This window comes from Amaranthus tricolor, chromosome 4 (genome assembly GCF_026212465.1).
Source record: "Amaranthus tricolor cultivar Red isolate AtriRed21 chromosome 4, ASM2621246v1, whole genome shotgun sequence".
Classification (NCBI taxonomy): Eukaryota; Viridiplantae; Streptophyta; class Magnoliopsida; order Caryophyllales; family Amaranthaceae; genus Amaranthus; species Amaranthus tricolor.
Genome location: NC_080050.1, coordinates 30980075 through 31001386, shown reverse-complemented (window position 1 = coordinate 31001386; position 21312 = coordinate 30980075). Strand labels below are relative to the sequence as shown.

General features: G+C 35.7%; 2 protein-coding genes across 3 annotated transcripts; both read right to left on the bottom strand.

Moving 5' to 3' along the window:
* Positions 1–953: 953 nt before the first annotated feature.
* On the bottom strand, positions 954–10488 carry LOC130811191 (uncharacterized). The gene is made up of 9 exons (XM_057677383.1): positions 9568–10488; positions 8162–8321; positions 7960–8021; positions 6196–6290; positions 5048–5161; positions 4043–4108; positions 3487–3584; positions 2935–3359; positions 954–2516 (listed from the first exon to the last, which is right to left on the bottom strand). Exons 1-9 carry the CDS (start codon positions 9992–9994, stop codon positions 1435–1437), a joined length of 2529 nt encoding a protein of 842 aa, XP_057533366.1. The 5' UTR covers positions 9995–10488; the 3' UTR covers positions 954–1434.
* A 797-nt stretch (positions 10489–11285) lies between these two features.
* On the bottom strand, positions 11286–20805 carry LOC130811189 (uncharacterized). 2 transcript variants are annotated; one of them, XR_009041137.1, is made up of 9 exons: positions 20356–20805; positions 17085–17818; positions 14911–16148; positions 13639–13793; positions 12893–13505; positions 12730–12811; positions 12553–12600; positions 11836–12121; positions 11286–11730 (listed from the first exon to the last, which is right to left on the bottom strand). XR_009041137.1 is itself a non-coding variant. In XM_057677382.1 (8 exons), the coding sequence occupies exons 1-8, from the start codon at positions 20648–20650 to the stop codon at positions 11918–11920; spliced, it is 3369 nt and encodes a 1122-aa protein (XP_057533365.1). In that variant the 5' UTR covers positions 20651–20805; the 3' UTR covers positions 11286–11917. The 2 variants fall into 2 exon arrangements, 1 of the variants encoding a protein (XP_057533365.1); XM_057677382.1 differs by having other exon boundaries at positions 11286–12121.
* Between the last annotated feature and the right edge of the window lie 507 nt (positions 20806–21312).

Below are 21312 nucleotides of genomic sequence, written 5' to 3'. Positions count from 1 at the left end.
GTACTCAGAGTTTTCGGCGATGAATCATTCCGCAAAGAATACAGTATGAATTTAATCAAAAACAAACAGACAATCATATTCAAATAGGGAAAATGCTCTCGAAAATTCAACACAATTTCATTCATGTTCAACGAATCCATATCAAATTACATAGTTCATTCGTTAAGTTAAACCACCGCCGTTAACTAATATTGCTTCTTCAACTTTCTCATAATTCTTTCAGTCTCTTCTTTTCTATATTATCTATTTGTCTCTTGAGATTCAATACCTCATCTTTAAGCTCTTATTTTTCTTTTTCAAGCGATTTGGTACCCTTCGGAGCAACCCACCTAAAGTACGTGTATCCGAATCCTTCATCCAAGTCGAAAGGAAAAGCAACAAAATCACGGCCAGGATCGACGTCGGCTCCAATCTGTATTAGTCTCAACTTCATAACCACAATCACAAAGCTCTTTAATAGAATGTTCCTGTGACATCTACGGAACACATATGATATAGTAACATAAGTAAACATTCAAAAATAATATTAACATTTATATATTGAGAATAATACTAACATAATACTTTATGTTACCTTCAAAATCGATTAACTAGAACAAGAATGATAGAGTTTAGATACAATGAAGCAGGGAGATGATGGAGTTATTTTATAGAAGATAATAACGGCTATTTTCAACTTCACAACGGTTATTTTTCAAATTTAAACGGTTAGTTTAAATCATACAAAAAAGTCAATAAAAGTCAAACAGATCCAGAGTCAAGTCGCTGTTAGTAACAGCAACATATGAGTTGACCAGTCAACTCCTTAAGTCATTGTTACTAACAGCAATTTGACCCTTTACTAATTTTTTGACCATTTGCTTTAATTCACTGTTAGTAAGAGCGAGTTTACACCAAGCCTAGGTTTGGATGTAAAGACGCTTATTTCGGAAATAAAGTTTGAACGAAGCTTGTTTTTGGAATAAAGTTATTAAATAATCTTATTTTTTTCAAATTTTCGTATTTTACAGGTACCATCATCTTCTCAAATAATCTTACTGCATAGCATGACAAGATAGCAAAGACAGGCTTCCACCAACTCTTAATTTCTGATTAATTACAAATCAGGGGATTAAGCTCTTAAATTAATTATCCTACAAAAACAGACAAGAACAGAGATACCAGCCAAATTGACCGCAAAATATGTTTCGAGACCATTTCCGTCACCCGTATTCGATATCTTAAACTATGCTCCCAAAGCTAAATAACTCTATGATTGTACCACTGTCACATGATTCACTAATCTCCTTGCGAATCGCGAATCAAAAAAAGCAAATTATGGTCGATTTAGGGCTATTTTAGGATCATTTTGAGCGAACCACAAATCCAGAAAACGAATTAACTGACGTATGTTACACTCGACTGTACATTACTTCATTTCTTTAGAGTACAAACCTAAGACCCACCAATTCCAGCCATGTATTTTCTCAAAGCTCTATCCTTTCTGTAGTAATTATGTCTTCCTCCACCTCGTCTCCCACGTCCCCTTCCCCTGCCTCTTCCAGCATTATCTCCCCCATCCGCCTCCGAAGAATCGCCCTCATCTCCTTCTGCTTCATTTTTCTCTTCGAGCTCTTTTACAGCACCAAGTGGACGGTTTCCGCCACGTCCTAGTCCGTGTATTAGTTCTTTTTGAGCTTGATTAACTAGAGATGCTTGCTTTTGATCGGCAACTGCAACGGATCCTTCAACCTTGTAACTGTAATTCTTACCATCCTTCACATAATATTGCGGTTTTGATCTAGAATTCCATTTCGAAGAAGTGGAACCTTGGCTTTTCGCCCCTGAAGACAAGCTTAATTTCGACGGGAATCTCTCAAAAATCTCCGTTTCTTCCACACCCGACTCCATCATGGTCATTCCCAGATCATCGAACGAGTCGTCATACTCGTCTTCATACTCGTATTGCGACATCAGAGCAGCTGTTTTCTCCATGTGCTTGTCATCTCTGGAACCAAGCATTGCCTGATCAGGCACATCACCTTTAGACTTTCTGACGAATCTTCCAGCCGGAGCCGATACAGACGATCCCGATGACGAAACTGCTTCATGTTTTGGCCTAAAAGGTACCGAGATTGAATTTGTAGAAGGGGATTCCGTAGATTCCACTAATATTCCCTTACCTTTGTCTTTCTTAGACACCGTTGAAGCAGACTTAGACGGAACCGTCTCCATTGTCGTATCTAACCTCTGCAGATCGTCGTGTAAAGTTCCTTCCAAAATCCGTTGGATCACTTCCTCATGATTATTGTCATAGACTTCAAGACAAGCTGATATAAAACCCTTCCCATAATCAGGGAAAATGTCTTTCACTTGACTGATCTTCGACTCTGCTATGGCCGTATCTTCTTCCGTCTGGATGCCATCACCACTGACAGAGTTTGGAGCATCGGGTAAATTCCTCGAGATGACAGGCAATGGGTATGCCATCATCCCGGTTAAGTATTGGTACTGCTCATCATCAATGAAAACCCATCCTGCATGAGAAGCAATTCATCAAACTCTGACAAATTGTGAAAATATATTACCAGAATAAATGAATGAGCAAGTCGTGAATACAAATCGAAAAAAAAAATCAAAAATTGTACTTCCTCTGTTCTTTTTTACTAGCAGCTAAACCAACTTTTGCAATATTTATCATTCTGTGGTAATTTACATATTTCGGCTATTATACGAGAAAAAAACAAATGTGAGATCTTGTTTTATTCGGTTCGTCGCCTATTTTCATAATATCAACTTTCTATATTGTTTATTTTTTTATAACTCTAGATATAAATGATTTGACAAACACATTGGAATGCGCAAAAAGTTGTGTAGTTTGGGTGCGAGTAAAAAAGAACGGAGGAAGTATGATTTTGACAAAGAAAACTAAAGTTTATAAAACAAACCCCTTACCACTTTGTTTTAGGCCGTCAATTCGGTGCATAATTTGGTAATTTCTATCGATATTTTGAAGAAATGTACCCCGATGATGTTTACCCTGAGCATGCTGAGGAACGGCAGCAATCTCTTTGAAAGTCTGAATCAATATATCGGCCCTTATCACAGGATCGTCAACATTAGCAGGAAACATCTTCATGGCAGCCGGGAAAGGAAGGTCATCTTTGAATAACTCCTCACCAAGGTAACAATTATCCAGTAATTTCCAACCAAGATCAACTAATCTCGAAGATAGAATCCTTAAACTAACCAAAGCATCAGAAAGTACGGAAGACGAGTTTTCCGCAGCAGCTAAGATGATCTGGAGCCCCTGCCGTAAAGAAGGTATCAGCGAGTCGTGCAAGGTTGCAAGAACATTGATCAATTCCTCAGTACCATGGCTGCAAAAAAGTAGAAACAGCTCAACTACATGAAACGGAAGAACAAGGTATTTGTCATTACTATTTTTACGTAAGATCTAACTATATTTTACGAAAAAATGACTCGTAAAGATGTGTAAGTGGGTACCGAGAGTCGATAGGGCAAGAGAAGTAAACAGCGGCAGGCTTATACGCGCCAACAAATGTTCCCAAAGATACAACAGCGTCATTTAAGAAATCCATCACCTATGAACACAAAAAAATGACAACAGATAAGCTATTTTAGCATTAGAAGTCGATGAACATGACCTATTAAAAACAGACAAGGAGACCTTGCTTGTAAGTTGTAGGTCATCGGAAACAATAATGAACTCCCTCCGTTTCTTTTCGAACGTCCCATTTGCTTTTAGAGTACTATTCATCAACCACTCTTAATTTGAAATTTATTCTAAATCTATAAATTAAAACATAGTCAAACGGGATCTTGTTTGATTCATCTCACCATCAGGTGTATTAATATTTATTTTTTTATAATTTTTAATTATGCACAATTAGAGATATTAAAAGATTGAATTAGTGCATTGGCGAACGTGCATAAAGCAAATGGGATGTTTGAAAAGAAAGAGAGGGAGTACATCGTACTTCTATGTACAAGATTAGTTCCGTGGATGTTAAATCCAACAAGAGAATTATTTATAACCAACCTCTAAGTATTCGATATGTCGTTGACTGCATCCATTGTCAACAACGCCACCAGCAGAAATCAAAGCCTGTTCAAAGCCGTTCCGAGAGTTAAAAAGGCCAAAAATGAATTGTTAGAAAAGCACATCTACTACTTATCTAGTTCAAAACGATTAAGACAATCTCTTCAAAAACATTACTAGTTATCCAGTAAGTTCAACTGCATTTGACAACCTCCTCAAAAACATTCTTTAACAGGGAAACAATATTAGCTAACTAAACGTTTCAAAACATAGCTCTTCAAAATCTATAACCCGTGTATTACTTCTAGTTCATTACACTAGTTTTCACTTCTGGACTATCTACATAGAATTACAGGAAGGCACATCTAACCAAGCTTCATTTGGAGCCTCTGTGCGGTGTTCAAAGTGTGCAAACAGTACAATGACATGCAGTAGAAGATAGAAAATATCGTGAATATCGTCGCAATCTATGTTACTCGGACTCTGTGTAATGGTCGTGATGTTGTGTATGCAGAATCCCTCGGTGTTACGACTCGTTTTGCAGACATTGCAATGCAATTGTTAACTTGAAAAATATCTACTTTATCATAATAAAATCAAGTTTTCTAGAACATATAATTGAATCAAAGCTTATGAAGACCTTTTAGAACTACATACATATTAAAATAATTATAACAGCCAATATGTTAGAATATCAACTTAAACCCATGATTTAAAATCACTGGTTACATGATATGATTTTGTAGAACGTTAGCTCAAAACACGTTCAAAAGAGGTCATATGTAATGAAACCGCCTCATTTTTATTTCATGAGAAGAACCCAACACAAGCAAAAGTGCTGTGATTCTTACATTGCCCATCAAGTAACCCAACTAAACCCAGCTACCTTTATTCTTTGAATCTTTATCTTATGCCCATGTAACTAGGTTACCTTAGATGGTTCACCTTCACATAGTAAGAGAAGTTTTTCAACATAAGGAAAAACTCAAAATATGAATATGATACCTCTAAAGAAGACCTGCAACGTTCATACATCGTGTGAACAATATCCCAGAAATGAGACAGCATGGAAGTAAATGTTCTGTGGATATCAGGCTGTGCATTAATTGCATTCGCAACCTGGAAGAAAACAACAGTGATCAACTATAGAGAGTGTTAAATCATGAAGCATTGGATACTGCAGAGCATAGCTCAAACAATATCAATCAAAAATCCTAAAATGACCATTCTCCGTACACAAAACTTTATCCAGTGAATATAATAGGGCAACTAAGCAAAATTATGACATAACAAACCCTCATTATGTCTTTGGGAACATTTAAATGCAAAATTACAACTCTATAACTAGCATCCCCATGACAGCATTCCAGATACACAATATTTTAAAGTAAAAAACTTGTGCTTTTTCAATCTTTACAAACCACAAAATACTACCATAATATAATAAAAAAAACAACGAGAAAGGATGAAATACAGACAACACAGTAACACACACAAATAGAAAATGAAAAAAAAAAAAAAAAAACGGATCACCATTAACATGTTATTTGAATTTGTATAAAGGGAACTGCTGCCTGCTAAAATATTTTGACACATTATAAAAAAAAAAGCTCTAAAATAAAGAATATAGCTCACATTGATTTGTTATTGTTCATGTAGACAACCCTATATGTTAACATTCATCCACTCAAACTTATTTCTTTAGTCCCAAAAAGACATTATAAAAGTTAAGAAGGCCTTATTTGGCTGCCATAGCAAAGCTTGAATATTTGAAGTGTGACAAAACAAGCAGTTTTCCTCAACAAGGAAGTTGTTAAAATGTTCACAGGTGTGTTTAAAAATCCAATTACAGAAAGCTACCTAAGAAGCATAGCCTGTTATAAACCAAATGGAAAAATATTCATTTTACAGAATTATTCCCTTCCACACTTATCCATCCTGTACTTTAAAACACCTGATAAATCGTAGGCTAAGGCGGGACGGAGAGAAAATTGAGGTAATCAAAGTTATGCTACATAGAGAAAACTAAAATAGTCATAAAGATTCCATTAAACCAACTGTAAGAGCAGAGCAAATGTAGTACAACAGGACTGTTCATGTCAAACTAAAAAAATATATTGCTGTTAGTGAATCAAGTTATCAACAAATCTCACCAGTGTTCGAGTCAAATCTTCATTTTCATGACCATATACTGCACATATATCCAACAACTTGGGCAAATCAAGCAATTTTTTCTCCTGCAAAAGAGCTACAACAAGAATAGTAAAAACACAAGAATAGTGCATCAAAAAGAACGGAAAATAACAAATCAAGAAATTACATCACCGTAATAGTTCCTATGACAGTGGTAAGGTGGTGTTCTAATATGAATGAAACAGAATCAGGTTACAAATTAAAAGTCAGCACAATGTTTATTCAGAGATTACACACTCAAGTGCAGTGAGATGCTTTGTCCAACAAGTTATGAAATGCATCAGATACATGTTCCAAATTCCAAATATAGAATTGCTATTATAATCGTTTAGGGGTGTTTGAAAATTGGTTGTTGGCGGTTGGCATTTTTAGTTGGATTGTTTAACCAGCTGGAAATATTGACTGTTCTTGTTGGCGTTTAAGTTAGCTGAAAAAGTCAGTTGTTTGTGGAGATGTTTGGTAAATTTAAGTATTGGCTATTGGTTGTTTACTAGAGAAAAAGTGGGCCAAAAAGCCCAAAGCCAACCAAAAAAGTTAATGAAGCAGCTATTTCATTTTAGCTTAAAAGTCAGCTTTTCAGCTGCTTTAAAAGTCATTTACCAAACACTTTTTTTGGCTGTTTGACCGACCAACAAACCAAAAGTCAAAAGCCAACCGAAAAAGCTAAGCCAAAAGCCATGACCAAACACTAACCAAATTGTAGGCTTGTAGCTATTGTGCACACATACACTGTTACAGCATCCAAGACTTCAAGTACAATGTAATCACAAAGTTGATATAATCCAGCCAAGTGATTATCTAAACATACATATTAAGTTTGAAACCAACCAATCATTCCAGATTTGTTGTGCTTATATATGAAATAATGATAGGCGGATGTCTTGTCAATGATAAGAACTGAAGAGTTATAAAATTCAAATCTAATGAGAATATTGAAGACATAACGATAGATTTATGATAACGTCAACAATAAAATCTATTAAAATTACCAAACAGTCTGATTACATTATCAAACAGAATGCCCTTTTTGCGTTATTATTATGTTAATATTACGAGGATAAACTTTCAGTAGTATGATTCATAGGAAGGATTGATTATGAAAATATGTAATGAGAGCTCAGTAGGGACTAGTGAGGCAGTACTTTGCATTCTTTGAGGTTGGTTGTTCAATTCGCTCCAGTCCCAGCCCCTTCTTTGAGTGAAATGCTCAAATTGGTAGTGCTTGAAATGTTTAAATGCTCAACCCCAGCTATTATAAATTGTTCCCTCTTCTCTCATCCCCACAATTCCCCCAAATAAGTGCATAGTGTACAACAGAGGCTGTCACATCAAGGGATAACTCATGCTTTCGGATGATATTTTGTGTTACGATAACCAAATCACTTCCATGCACTGTATTCGTTAGTGTGATCGTGACTGTTATTGATTTTTTGCACTATGGTGCAACACACTAGAAATATGACTGCATTTAGTGTTTTTCTTCAAACTGTAAACCTTTTTCTATAGCATCTGTCCAGGTTCGATATGCTTAAAAAGACACTAACGGAAATTTTCAGCTTCAATCACAATGAGCAAAGCAAAATGTCTCACTTAACTGTCATGTATTCTTTTAAGATCGCCAATCCACTACAGTTGCATTTATAATTAGTGTCAACCAAGAACAGCACAATCAGAATCACATGGGGTTTAGATTACAAGTTCAATTAACAGCTAAGACAACCCACCTTGAAATTCTTTTTGACTTAGGCTCGCTGAGGACCGAGAACCTTGATCCTTGTTTGAAGATCTGCAAAAGCAGTTCACCACATGTCCAAAAAAATCAAGAAACAAGCTAATAACAAGTTTAAAAATGCACTTGACCATTAAGCTAGTAACACTGACTAGAAAACTGGTTATTTAGTAGTGTAAATCAAACAGAAAACTTACATTCTGTACAAAAACATGAAAACACGGCGGCTTAACTCCAAGTCCCCAACAATTACACCAGCAACAATTCCTTTGGCTCCGTGATACGGGAAATCATACCATCTACTCCTAAACTGAAGGAAGCTGTCAATAAATTCGTGCAATGATGTATCCACAGCCACTGAGGAGTAAAAGCAGCAAATATACCAAACGAATTACACCACCTTTTAGGCAAACAAAATCATACAACTAAATGCATGTTTGAGAGCTACAAGAAAATTGTAGAGAATCCTATCAATATGAAAAAAGAAATGCGTGTCCAAGTTACACTTTCCCTCTAGGGTGTGTTTGGATGGAAGGAAATGGAGGGAAAGGAAAGGGAGGGATTTGGAGAGAGAAAGAATCCCTTGTTTGGGTAGCAAAATGGAAAGGAACGGATTTGGAGGGGAGAGAATTGAAAGGATTTGATTGATACTTTTTGTTAAGGTTCCAATCTCCCCAAAGATGAAAATATTTGAAGGGAAAACTCTCATCTTCCTTACTTTCCCTTCCATTCGCTCCTATACAAACAAGAGCTATTTCCCCTTCTATCTCTCTTCCCTTCCTTTCTTTTCTCTCTAAAATTGTTATCCAAACATAGTGCTAAGGAGTATAAAAAACTGAATTGTGAAGATCAAAGGAACTACAAGAAATCTGGCAGATATCATTGCATATAAATACAATTATGATGACAAGGACCACTAATTGTAATAGTTATCTCTAAGATGAAGTATATAAGGGGAACCATGCAAACTCTTTCCCATTTTACAAGGTTCAGTGTCATCAAATAAGTGCAGGAAAACTTAGTTTACAATATCCCAATCAAACTTCTCAAACATAAAGCAACAACAACTTTCATCAATAACAATTTTGGTACAGAATTCAACAACTATGAAATCAAAAACACTTTTAAACAGACCCACAACTTTTAAATCCAACATGTTACATACCCCATCAAACATTTACTAGTTTCTTATGAATCATGAGGTAGTAAACCATTCACTCCCAGTAAATAGGTCAAACAAAACACCCTCTTCGATTGGCAAAGCTATTAGCGAGAAACACCTATCATGGCCAACTCGAAAATCCATGAATATGTACTATATAAATGGAATATTTAACCCATATTACTTGTTGTTCTCCCTATAAACATAACGGAAATGTTCAAATACCCTAACATCCACTCTTACCTAAAAACCCTTTTGTGACGTCGATATGAAAATTTTTAGCCCCTACCACCCAAATTCAGCAAAAATTACTGAAGCACTCATTACACAGTGCAAATATATCCATATCAAACCAAAAAAAATATACTAGGTAATAAACCATTTTTTGGAGTTACATACAAAATTTAAGTAATTAAACAAAATTAGGAAGTTGGAAATAACCTTCTCGCCAGAAATCTCTAGGTTTTAATTTAAGCAATCTGGCCAACTCTCTGTTAAGAAGATCAACAACTCGTTGAGATTCAAGGGGATCTAAGCCACCTTCGTCAGCACCCAAACCAACAGCAACAGCTTCATCTTGGGGAAGATAATTAACAAAATTGCCGCCACCATAACTGCTACTTGAAACCCACTCACCATTATTTGCTAATCGAACTCTGCTCCCCTGAGCATGAATAGTTGAATTTGGGGGTTGAGATTGACGTAAAGAAGCGGAAAAACTAGGGTTACTGTTTGGAACTACTGATGATGTTGCTGGTGAACTTTGGTGTGATTTGGGCACGAATTTTTTCTGGGTTTTGCCTCGGAAACCCCTGTTTCCATTGAAATGGGAGTCATCTTGCCTGTGATGCGATGATCGGTTCGACATTTTGTCCAGTTGGAGGAAGAAAGAAGGGGATTCAAGAGACGAAGGACATGAGGGTTTGGCTTTGCTGATCTACCTCATGAAATCCTAGTGCCCTACGTATCTCCAAAATTAATCTCATAAATCGAAATCGAAATAAATTTAAGTCCAAATATTTACATACATATCTTAAATTGGCCCCGATCAAAAATCATTAATTCATTATCATTGTACCATATGAGATCCTTTGATGGATGTTGGCTGTGGGCGAAGCTAGTATGTTCAAATTTGATCTCATAAGGGCATAATCGAACACTACTCGTTCTGATTAATCACGTACATATCTTAAATCGACCACAATTTAAAATATTATAATCATTTCTTATAGAAGTTATGATTAGTAGAGGTGTTTATGTCATCAAATCAAATCGGTTTTGGGATTGATATTTTAGGTTATGTGTCCACATTGGTTTTAATATCATTATAAATATACTTTTAAAGTCAGGTTAAAGTCAGATTCAATTATACAAGATCGGGTAAATGTCGAATTAAATCTGTTTTGATTACCTCTAATGATAAGAGTATGTAGAGAGTTTAAAGATGACAAATTATATCCTTATCAAAAAAGATAAGAAAATCATAACCTCAATTTGAATTTTTGTTCATAAAATATAGAAGTATTTGAATACCTCAATGTACACATCCTTACATTTCTTAATAATACCTCAATTTACTATCAAAGTTCTTAGATTTTTGTCTACTTCACAACCTGCAAAATGACATAAATTTGAAATGAAAAAGCATGAACTTTTATCAAGTTTTTATCTTTAGAATTTCAGGTTAAACTTGACACGAATAGTAAAAATCTTGCAAGAGAGTATTATAGTATGTTTCATTTTTGTAACAATTTGCATTTTAAATTGTCCTAGTTATTTTGTAGATTTATTGTTACTATATCTTTAGAGTACAAGATAATAATCATTTATTCCTTGTTGCTTTCTCATTTAACTTTTATAAAATGACATAGTACAAGTATAGCATTTGCTCATCTATTATTCTTTAGAAAATCTATATTTTTTATGGTAATAAGAGAAATTGTAAAATCTTAAGTTATAGTTTCACTTAAGTTGATTTTATGGTAATAAGAATAGCAATAACATAATAAGTTGATTTCGATTATGCAAATATTTTTCTTAAAACAAGATTTGAGCAACTTTCTAGCAGGAATTGAGTAGTTAGTGCAACCACAATTTAGGAAATTGCCCAAAGGCAATGAGAATCCCCAATCGGAAAACGCTAAATAACTCGACGTGACTATCAAACAATAACTCATAATAATGCCAAAATCGTAATCTCAACAATATATGAATCGAACAAATGCAAAAACCGTTCTGATGTGATGACCTATGCATTATTTCATCTGCACTGTGTTCTGTGAGCATGGAGTTCAAATTTCAGGTAACATTGAAATCCAATACTATTATTGAAACTCAAAATCCAGTCGAACTATAAGCCACAAACACTGGACTCAATTTACATTTACAGACGAACAAAGGCGTTGAGTATCAAATGGCACCTAACCAAAATGGGAAAGGTGTAAACAAGAATATACATCCTAAAACTGTAGTTAGTTCAGTTAGCAAGGCTTTCAATTTCTCATATTACTAACGGAAATCGACTCAAGTTCCCAAAGTTAGAACCCTTACAACAGCTAAGCTGATTGGCAACCGGAATTTCTGCACTGCTAATATATTTCTTTGCTGTGCAGTAACATGGAAAATAAATATTTGCATTAGGTCAAGATTCACCGCTCATATTAACCTTATCAAAGGTTAAACGTCATAATTGTGCAAGGGTTTACATACCTCTTTTTTCTACATGCACAAAGAGTGAAACAGCCCGTTCAAGTCTACATAAAAGTTCCATAAAATGTCTTCCAAAGATATGCTACGAAGATTCCAAATTTGTTTCCTTTGGCAAAACCACAGTGATAAGGCAATCAGAGGTGTTTGTTTTTATAGAGAGCATTGAACAAGCCTCAGGTGAGCATGGGAGAATGAAAAGCAGTCTTGCCCATATGGATTTTGTGGCTGGGATCTTAATAACGCCAGCGCATTCTCTCTGCTTCAGATACGAGATAAAGTCATGAAACTGCAGAAAGGAACAAGTATAGATAGAGTGAGCTGACTATAAACATCCAACTAATTTTGCAGGGAGTCGACATAAATGGGAAGAGACAAAGTAGCAATTACTATATTCATACAACCACCATCAAATAGTATTGATTATGCCGTTGGCACCAGCAGCTTGTTGCCAAATAAGAATAATTAAATATCAGCCAACTAAGATGTTATTAGAGTAGATACACGATTTACATTTATTTGAAAAAGGTTTAAGACGGTTTGTTGAATTCCGTCCATACTTTATGCCCATACATATTTCCATCACTCAGAGGAACTCTTACACACACCATATATTGAAACATAAATTTCAAGATAATGTGACCAACATTCAGAAAAGAAAATTTATTTAAATGATATTGAAGCATAAACATTTGGACACAGGTATGCAATGCATCTTACTCCTTTATGATCAGCAGCTGAAGATGGTGCAAGCATGCATACCTCCCTCTGCCACACGCCAAAAAAAAAAGTCAGAAATACACTGACAAAGACTACAAAAGAAAAGGCGGAAAAAATTGAACTATGGAAGCACGTTTTAAGAGATCAAGACTACAAAGAGACAAGCAATCAACTCACTCTGGAAGATGAGGTGTTGGAGAATGCAGTTTTAACATGGCGAAAATCTGTCCGTTTTGTCATGTCCAATTTCATTGGCCACCTACGTAAAGAAATTCCATTTATCATTGCTATACAATCTGGGTGATGCCAAACTTTAAGGTTATTTACAAAAAATGCTTACCCAGCAGGCTCTGAAATGAGTATTGAATATTTACATGTATCTGAATCAACCCTATGCGCATCAACATTACAATAATGAACTCCACTTTTTGATAATGAACCCTGCCACGGAATCTGCGTAGACCCTACTGCACAGGTCAAATCGGAAGGTTCAGCGGCAGGGGGGAGTGGGTCCATGATAGGAGGTGGGGGAGGCGGGGGAGGTGGGGGAGGTGAACAAGGAGGAGGTGGGGCCATGGAAACAGGGGGTAAAGGGGGTGGTATATCAGGTTGAGGTGGTGGCATTGATGGTGTAATCGGCTGTGGTACTACTTGACTATATGTCTGAATACCACTTCCTGGAATCTGTGGCAACGGTGTCACTGAAGCTTGAACAAAAGGTGGAGGAACGGAGTTACTATGTACATTAGTAAGCAGCATGTGATAGCTGAAACCAAGCGCATCCCAAGAACTAGTTGGTGGTGGATAAACAGGTTGGACGTACGGTGAAGTTTGAATAGGTTGAGGTGGTAAATTTGTTAATCCGTGAGTTACCATAGGAATGCAAGTCATAGTTCCTCCTACAGGTTGCAATTCCACATCTGGCTTCCTGTATAACCATGTCTGTCCTGATCCTGGCACATGACCGACATAAACAACAAACAAGTGACCAAACTAAACCTGCCTCCACTGAGTCACCATTAACAAAGCAATAATTGCCCAGCCAAATTTACTGGCAAAAGCAAAAGTACAAAATTTGATGATTACCAATATCTATGGAACCATTGACAGCCATATTCATCTGTGATACTTGCCCACTTCGTACAGCCATTCCCTGATTCTCAAAATTAGTTCTAGGTGAGGAAAATTCTGGAGGTATCCCTTCCGATTTCATCGTAAAAGGAAAAGTAGCATTATGCATCCTGCATTTAATAGTGTGAGCACACCCCCATCAAGTAATACAAAACGGAATTTCATCTAAAACTCAACCTGGCATGAAAAGTTAATCTACTACCCAAGTTTCAGACAAGCAAAAGTCTGACCGAGCTCCCCAACAGAACTTAAGATCAATGTGGGGTGGAGTAATGACTATAATACACCAGCATGTTCATCTAATTGTCGGACTAATGGATGTCAGGGAGAAATGTAACAGCCAGCAGGAAAGTTCAGAAATAATTCATAAGGCAGTTAAGCTGAAAATAGACATAGTTTCTCTTATTCAACATTTATAAACCTAAGAATCAAAGACCAAAAATTGAAGCTATTAGTAATGTTGTTAAAGCCAATATTGATATGACATCACAGAAACAAATAAAAAAAAAAAAAAAAGAAACACTACCAGACAAGTCTTGTGTTCAGTTGCATGTAGTAAATTCAAAAACATGTCAATACACCAATGTCATGTAGCTCCACCTAGGTGGGTTTTGATGGGGTCGGATACACGCAATCTTATCTTTAAAAGAACAAATAGGTAGTTACCGAATTACCCTAGATTGTGAACAAAATTTGCATCTACACATAAATAATAAGTGCAAACAGTTGAATGATTACAACTATTAAGGCTTCAAAATATCGACTCAAAGTGAAAAAAATAGTAAGCTCTGACTAAAAAAAGATGACAAACTACATAAAAGTTTTAAAAAACAAGTCAAAATAGTCAAGTTCGGGCTATGGTTGAGTTCAACTCAATATTTTCGGGTATTTCCATGTTGGGTCATTTTCAGATTATATGCCAGAATTTACATCACTAATTTTCAATCAGGTATCAAGTCAAATTTGGGTCATGATCAAAATTGATAGGTCTAAACAATAGCTAACCCAGAAAAGTTAATTTTCTTTTCATTAGTGACTATTGTTGTGGAGGGAGCTATGTTACTTAGACTCTTTATTTTACTTCACGTACCCGTGTGCGATCCTTGATGCTCGGACATTGGTGTGGCACTTAGATACTTCATTTATCCGAAACTTAAACTCATACCAATATCCGACATTATTAACTGAGCCCAAGTAACATATGGAGGGAGCAAGAAAAAGTCAAACCTGTTTGATGGGCTTCCAGCTGTTTGGCTATGAGGGGAACCAGCTGAGTTGCACATTCCAAAGGCATTGCTGACAGGAGCAGCACCAACATTCCACAAATTAGGACAAGATCTTGGCGCATCAACAGCACCCGTTGCTGCGAAATTGTTTGTCCCTTTACGAAACTGCCTTATGCATGCCATTGCATTGGCAGCTTCTTCAGGAGTCTCAAACTCCAAAAGCAATGCAGCTTCACTGCTGAGTTCAGTAACTTGACGAGGCCCTCTACAAATCACCTTCATAATTTCACGCATAATCCCATCCTTCATCCATTGGTTATATAAATTTCCAACATATACATGACAACTTGAGCCAATAGCCACACCGTTCACGGCCCCTCTTGTTCCTAACCCAATATCGACGAATTTCACACGAATCGAATAACCCCAGGGAGAATACTTTCGCAAACATTCCCTAGCCTTGATGGCATCAATAAGGCTTTTATACTCAACAAGCGCAAATCCCTTGATTATAAAAAAAGAGAAATTATCTACAGGGCCAAATTTCTCAAGTTCAAACCTTACTGCAGACTCAGATGTGTCAGGAGACAAACAGCCAACCCAAAGTTGTCTAGAAGCAGAAAAAACATCCATTGCAGCAGGGTCTCCATCTGAAAACCAAATGATTTGATTTGATGCAGGTGAGTAAGGTAATGATACATTGCTTCCAAAAACATTTACTGCCGGACCACTAGAGAATTTCATGGCATTTACATTCATAGCTTGATTTTTCTCAAGTAGTGCAGCCTGATCTCGCTGTTGAAAAGGATCAATCTTAATTTGAGTTGTTTTTCCTGATAAGGGTGAACCAATTATGCCATTATCATAATTAGAGCAATTGATTGAACGATCCATGGAGCTATGGCGTCTCAAAAACTTCTCTGAATTATTGTTTGGTAACTCATGCTTGTAGGGTTTATCATGAATATGCAAAGACAAATCTTTTCCAGAAGCTTCACAGAGGATCCTGTGTTGATTAGAGGTCCCACTGACCAAATATTGCTTGCTAAGATAAGTGGATGGATCTGAACCTTCTCCATCACTATTCTCAGTAGCTTCTCGAACTTGTTGAGTGAAGGATTCAAAAACACCTTGAAAAGCACTAGTGACCTGAGACACAGAGTCAGAAGATGCTGATTTCTGCAGCCTCAAGTACCTAGAAAATATCCACTTATTTAAGGAAGGATCTCTGTGAAGAAGCTGAAAAACAAAAAAAAAAAATTAATTAGGAAACAAGTTAATATTGTTCCGAAAAAAATATATATTAACCATGGTCGGGAACTCCAAATTTACTAACCTATCTCCACTTAACCGACCCAAAATAAAACAACACCAACCAAAAGAAATGTTAACTTCAAAAGGAATTTAATTGATCAAGTTGCCTAAAGCCCCTACAGAAGAAATATTATTTTTTTTATAAAATACACATAGGAATACATAACATAACTTATGAATTTCCAAGAATACAAACTTTTTATCTCATAAGCGACATACTCTCCATCAAAAAGAACAAGTTTACTTTTTTTTATTCTTTCTTTTATTTCTTCTTCATGAAGTTGCCCAAGAAGAGCCAGTTATAAAAGTTAAGCAGCAGAATTTAGTTCTGGAAAGAAGACAACTGAAAAACAAAAGTACGAGGAAAAAAGATAGAGTTTTGCTTAAGAATTGACAGCTTGTAAGAAAGGGAGGTAACAAAGCCTATAACATCAAAACATTTGAAGAATCGCTGTCAGCATGCTTAAAACAAAAAAGAAAGAGGAAAATTAAGGGTCATCAAGTAGGACTCAGAAAGCGGCTTAAACTAAAGCAGATAAATATCAAAAGAAAGCCAAACAAAGGGAAGCATAAACATAGACAACTATTAGTTGTGTACTAAAAATATATACTCCCAACCATAGAACCCAATTGAAGATTTTCATTAACCAGTACGTTTTTAGAGAGGGAAAGATTCACAATTTCATATAGCTTAAGCATCATAATGGAATATCGGCATGTCCAGAATCTAAACGTTTTAACTCTGTTCTCAATCCACCATTCAATGGCCTTTGATATTTTACTTGGAACTTTAAAGAACAATCCAACATAGAAGGGAGACAAGCTAGAGAGGTAGGGGCATATATCAACTAAAAACCTTACCATTCCCAGCAAGCAGCTTTTTAATAAACCTTTTTTGTTTCCAATAGCTTTATCACCAGCAGACTTCTCATCCTTTTTCAAATCAAATGACCCCTTGCAGCCTGTGCAATCTTCAGACTGAACATTATCTCCATTCATTGAGGAATATGAGTAATCATCAGTATTGACTGCACAGCACAACTGAGCAAGAAAGTATGTTCCTTCTCTACATATTCCATCTGCTGAACGAGTGTTGAAGAGCTCAAAGCACGCAGCAAGTACATCTTTAGGGCAAAGAAAAAAGATCCTAAGACAACTTAAAGCTCGAAACTTTAACAGTTTAAATAATGAAGATGCTTCTTCTTCTAAAATCCTTTGCTTTAACAAATTATACATTTCTGCAGAGGCTTGCATCCGTAGGCCTTCTTTATCTATAATTTGAAAAATATCTTTGCCATCAACTGACGATGCAAAGAAGGTAACAGCATTTAGAAACACAGCAGAACAGATGCCTTGAATAACAGATGATGTAGGTGCCTCTTTGGAGGCTATACAGCAGATATCAACCAAGCCACTAACGCAATTCTGAGCAGTCTCAAACAGAACTCCATCAGCATCCTCCCCTCTACTTATCACTGGCACACTCCAGTTATGCATATTAATTACAACTTGAGCAGCAGCTTCAAGCGCTGTAGGGCAGAATGATCCATATCGAGGAATAAATTCAGATAAAATGCGCTGAACACTTGCACAACCTGCAAATAGAGAAATAACAAATGGGAACATTGAATATCACACTTGTCCTACTTTGGACTGAGTAGTTAGCAGCCCAAATTGGAAATTCTGTATTGAATAGCCAACGTCAACCCATAAAGAAAAAGGGTACAAATTAAGATAATTCGGAAATAGAGAATCATGCTATTCTTCCTTAAACTTTTGTCCTTTTGGGAGTCATTGCGATTTACATTGAGGATAGGTTTTGGGCCATACTCTATAGATGCGCTAACCAAGACAATTTTTGCTGAAGATACCATATAAATCGAGGGCATAAAAATTGGAAAAAGTCATCATCAATCATCATCTTCATCATACCCAAAGCATTCCGCTCATATAAGTTATGTGTCTGGGGAGTATTAGAAAACGGCAGACCATTAGCTTGAAAGGAAGTTGCGGCCAATAAGCCCTCGACTCTTTGCAATAGTTTAAACTTTAAAATAGTAAAATTGTAAATTAAAATATCTTCCACGTCAAACTTCTATAATTGTACGACATTTAACAAATTTATGGCCAAAGTTAGCAAGATCTGACCATTACAAACAACTACATCAAAAATCAAGAGTAAATAACTAAAAAAATCTTGGATTAATATAAAGTATCCGCCAAAAAACTTGACTCATGCATCTAATCAAAAGGTGGATGATACTAGGATGTTCCATAAGATAAATTAACAAAAAGAATGAGCTGGAAAACAAACATACATGAAATGAAAGGGGTTAACCTCCATATAACGTGAGAAAGAAAGCAAGAGCAATATGAAGACACTTCCAACAACAATATGATAAGTTATGCCTCAAAAGGTGATCAAGTAAGACATCACTATCTAGAGGTGCACAGGAAGATAGTGACGCTTCTAGAGAGCATATATTATGTCAGGATACATATGGGCTAAGCTCAAATAGATTCCCTTTCTAATCAAAGTTGTTAGGAGGACTTCAATTTTTTTGAGATAAAGAGGAGTTCAATTTTTTGTGAGATAAAGAAGACGTCAATTATCCTTCCCATTCTTACCGCCTATGTGTTATTGTTATCACTTTTTTTTATTATAATTTAAGTCTATACTATATTTAACTTTTTAAAATGTGTTTTTTAAAAATTATGTCCTTTCGATCCTCAAATCATAGAAATATATCTTGCAGGTCAAATGTAAACATAATATGTCTACATCAGATAATCACAACTCCATTGTAAAGGTTTTTTTTTTTTTTTTTTTTGCTTCTCAAGAGTCAACACCAAGGTAACCGTAAAACCAACCACCTTAAAGTCGTTTTGCAACCATTGATGCAATTGCGGCTGCAACCTAGATTTCACACTATGCAATGACTAAGATTCAACAATAAACTCTTCAAACAACCCATGACAAGATCGCATAATTCATATTAGATGGTTGTTGAATGCTGCACTAAAAAGGATTTTTCAAATATGTTACCCTAAACTAGCTTACCTAATAGATAAGTAATCAACAACTAGCTTGTGTAATTATGTCTCAAAATCCATTCAGCAATGTCAAAGCCTCAAGTGCAATATAAAGGCTCAGCTACAATGAACTAAAACAAATCAAGGTGTGAAATCATCTATAAAAATTTGACATAATTTGACATTCCTATTCGTTTTTCTCTAATGCAGCAGTATCAAATGGTGGACATGTAGACCAAATTCAAATCCTTATTTAACCCCGAAATCCAAGAAATTTTTTATCTCCTTCAACCTCCTATAAACTCTTGTTCGCATTCAATTGACCTAACAAAGCATCTTTGTGGTAATCACGACTACTTGACCTAGCGGACCCAGTATTCATCTTATCACCACAATCTGCCACACCTAACCTTTTCGTATATCTTTGTTCCATATATTGAATATAACTATATGTCCACAAGAACATACACATCTCGATTATCTTGTGTTACTTATTTGCTCAACATTCCTTATAGTCATAATAGGATGGTTAATATCTTAGTGAACTTCCCTACACATATAAAAAGCTCAATTCATTTCCATAAACTCAATCCTCCCCCCGGAACACAGTATAAACTAAAATTAAAATATAGTCAAAACCATGAACAGGACAGGCCATAACCTCCACTGGAATTGCATTTTAATACTTCACAACCTTCTTCACTTAACATCTCAAATCAATCATTATATCATCAAAACAATTAGCATTTGCACTAGCACACTCATAACATTAATTGTAACAAAATAAAGCAACAGCAGAAAAACTTAATCGTCATTTAAATTAAATTCTATGTTGTCACAAAGACTTCAATAAGACTAGCATAGATATAAACCTAAAACAAACACAAGATGTTAAATATATAAAGATCGTGATTTCTTGCGAATTCCAAAACTTGACCACAACCAATTCCTCGTTGCATCATGATATCAACTTTTCAATTAAAATTCCAAAAGGCACATAAAATTTATAAATTCAAAGAGGAATAAAAAATTTAGTGAATTAAAAAAGAACAAAACCCTAGAAAAACCCTAGGAAGATAGAAAATACCCAAAAACATACCTCTAGAAGCGGAGATGAGAGAAAGATATGCTTGCTCAAGCTCGGGCATATGACGAGGATCATTTCCGGAAGATATACAGCGCTTGATTGTCTTGTAATTCTCATAAACATTGCGAATTTCATCCTGATTTCGCCGCCTTCGAAGAATTTCATCGTGAGATAATTGTGGCGGAGTTTGAGGCGGTGGTGGAGGAGGAGGAGGCTGTGGAGGCGGTTGAGTCGGCGGTGGAGGCGGTGGAGGGGGAGGAGCTTCATATAATTTCCGCTTCTTTGGCGGCTGCTCCGTCGAAGCCATTCTTGACAGCAGTAATTCTACACTATAATCGTGGATTTCAACAGTCTTTTATCCTTAAGGGGGTTTTTAGGTGTGCGTTTACCATTTTGTTTAACTAGTAATCGGGTCTATGGTTCTTGACTTCGATTTATTTATCAGAAATTTTTAGATGAAGTCGTATTTCTGAGACAATATTATTAATTGGACCGCCCTATTATATATTTTTTAAAATATTATAAATAGATATTAAAAATTATGTAAGTAAATATTTAAGGTATTAAAAGTAAGCATTAAAGATACGGTAAATAAGCATTAACGATAATGTAAGTAGGCATTAAGATTACGGTAAGTAAGTATTAATCTTTGATGGACTAAGCTTGAGATATTTCTCTCAAAGAGACGGTCTCTCAAAAGACTAGCTATCATAATTTTAAAGTGATTAATTAAAAATAAACTGATAATATGAACTCATTTCATGTTGAGAATGTCTCATTTACAACGTGCTGTTTTTTATTCCTTAGACCTTAATTAATATTATCGTTCGATTGGATTATCTATGCAGAGATGGATTTAAAGTGATGTCACTAAGGACAATTAACATCACTTATATCAAAAATAAAATTAAGTCTTAGATATAAATATACTCTTATGAGTTGGTTACTTTGTTGTCATCCACACATTTG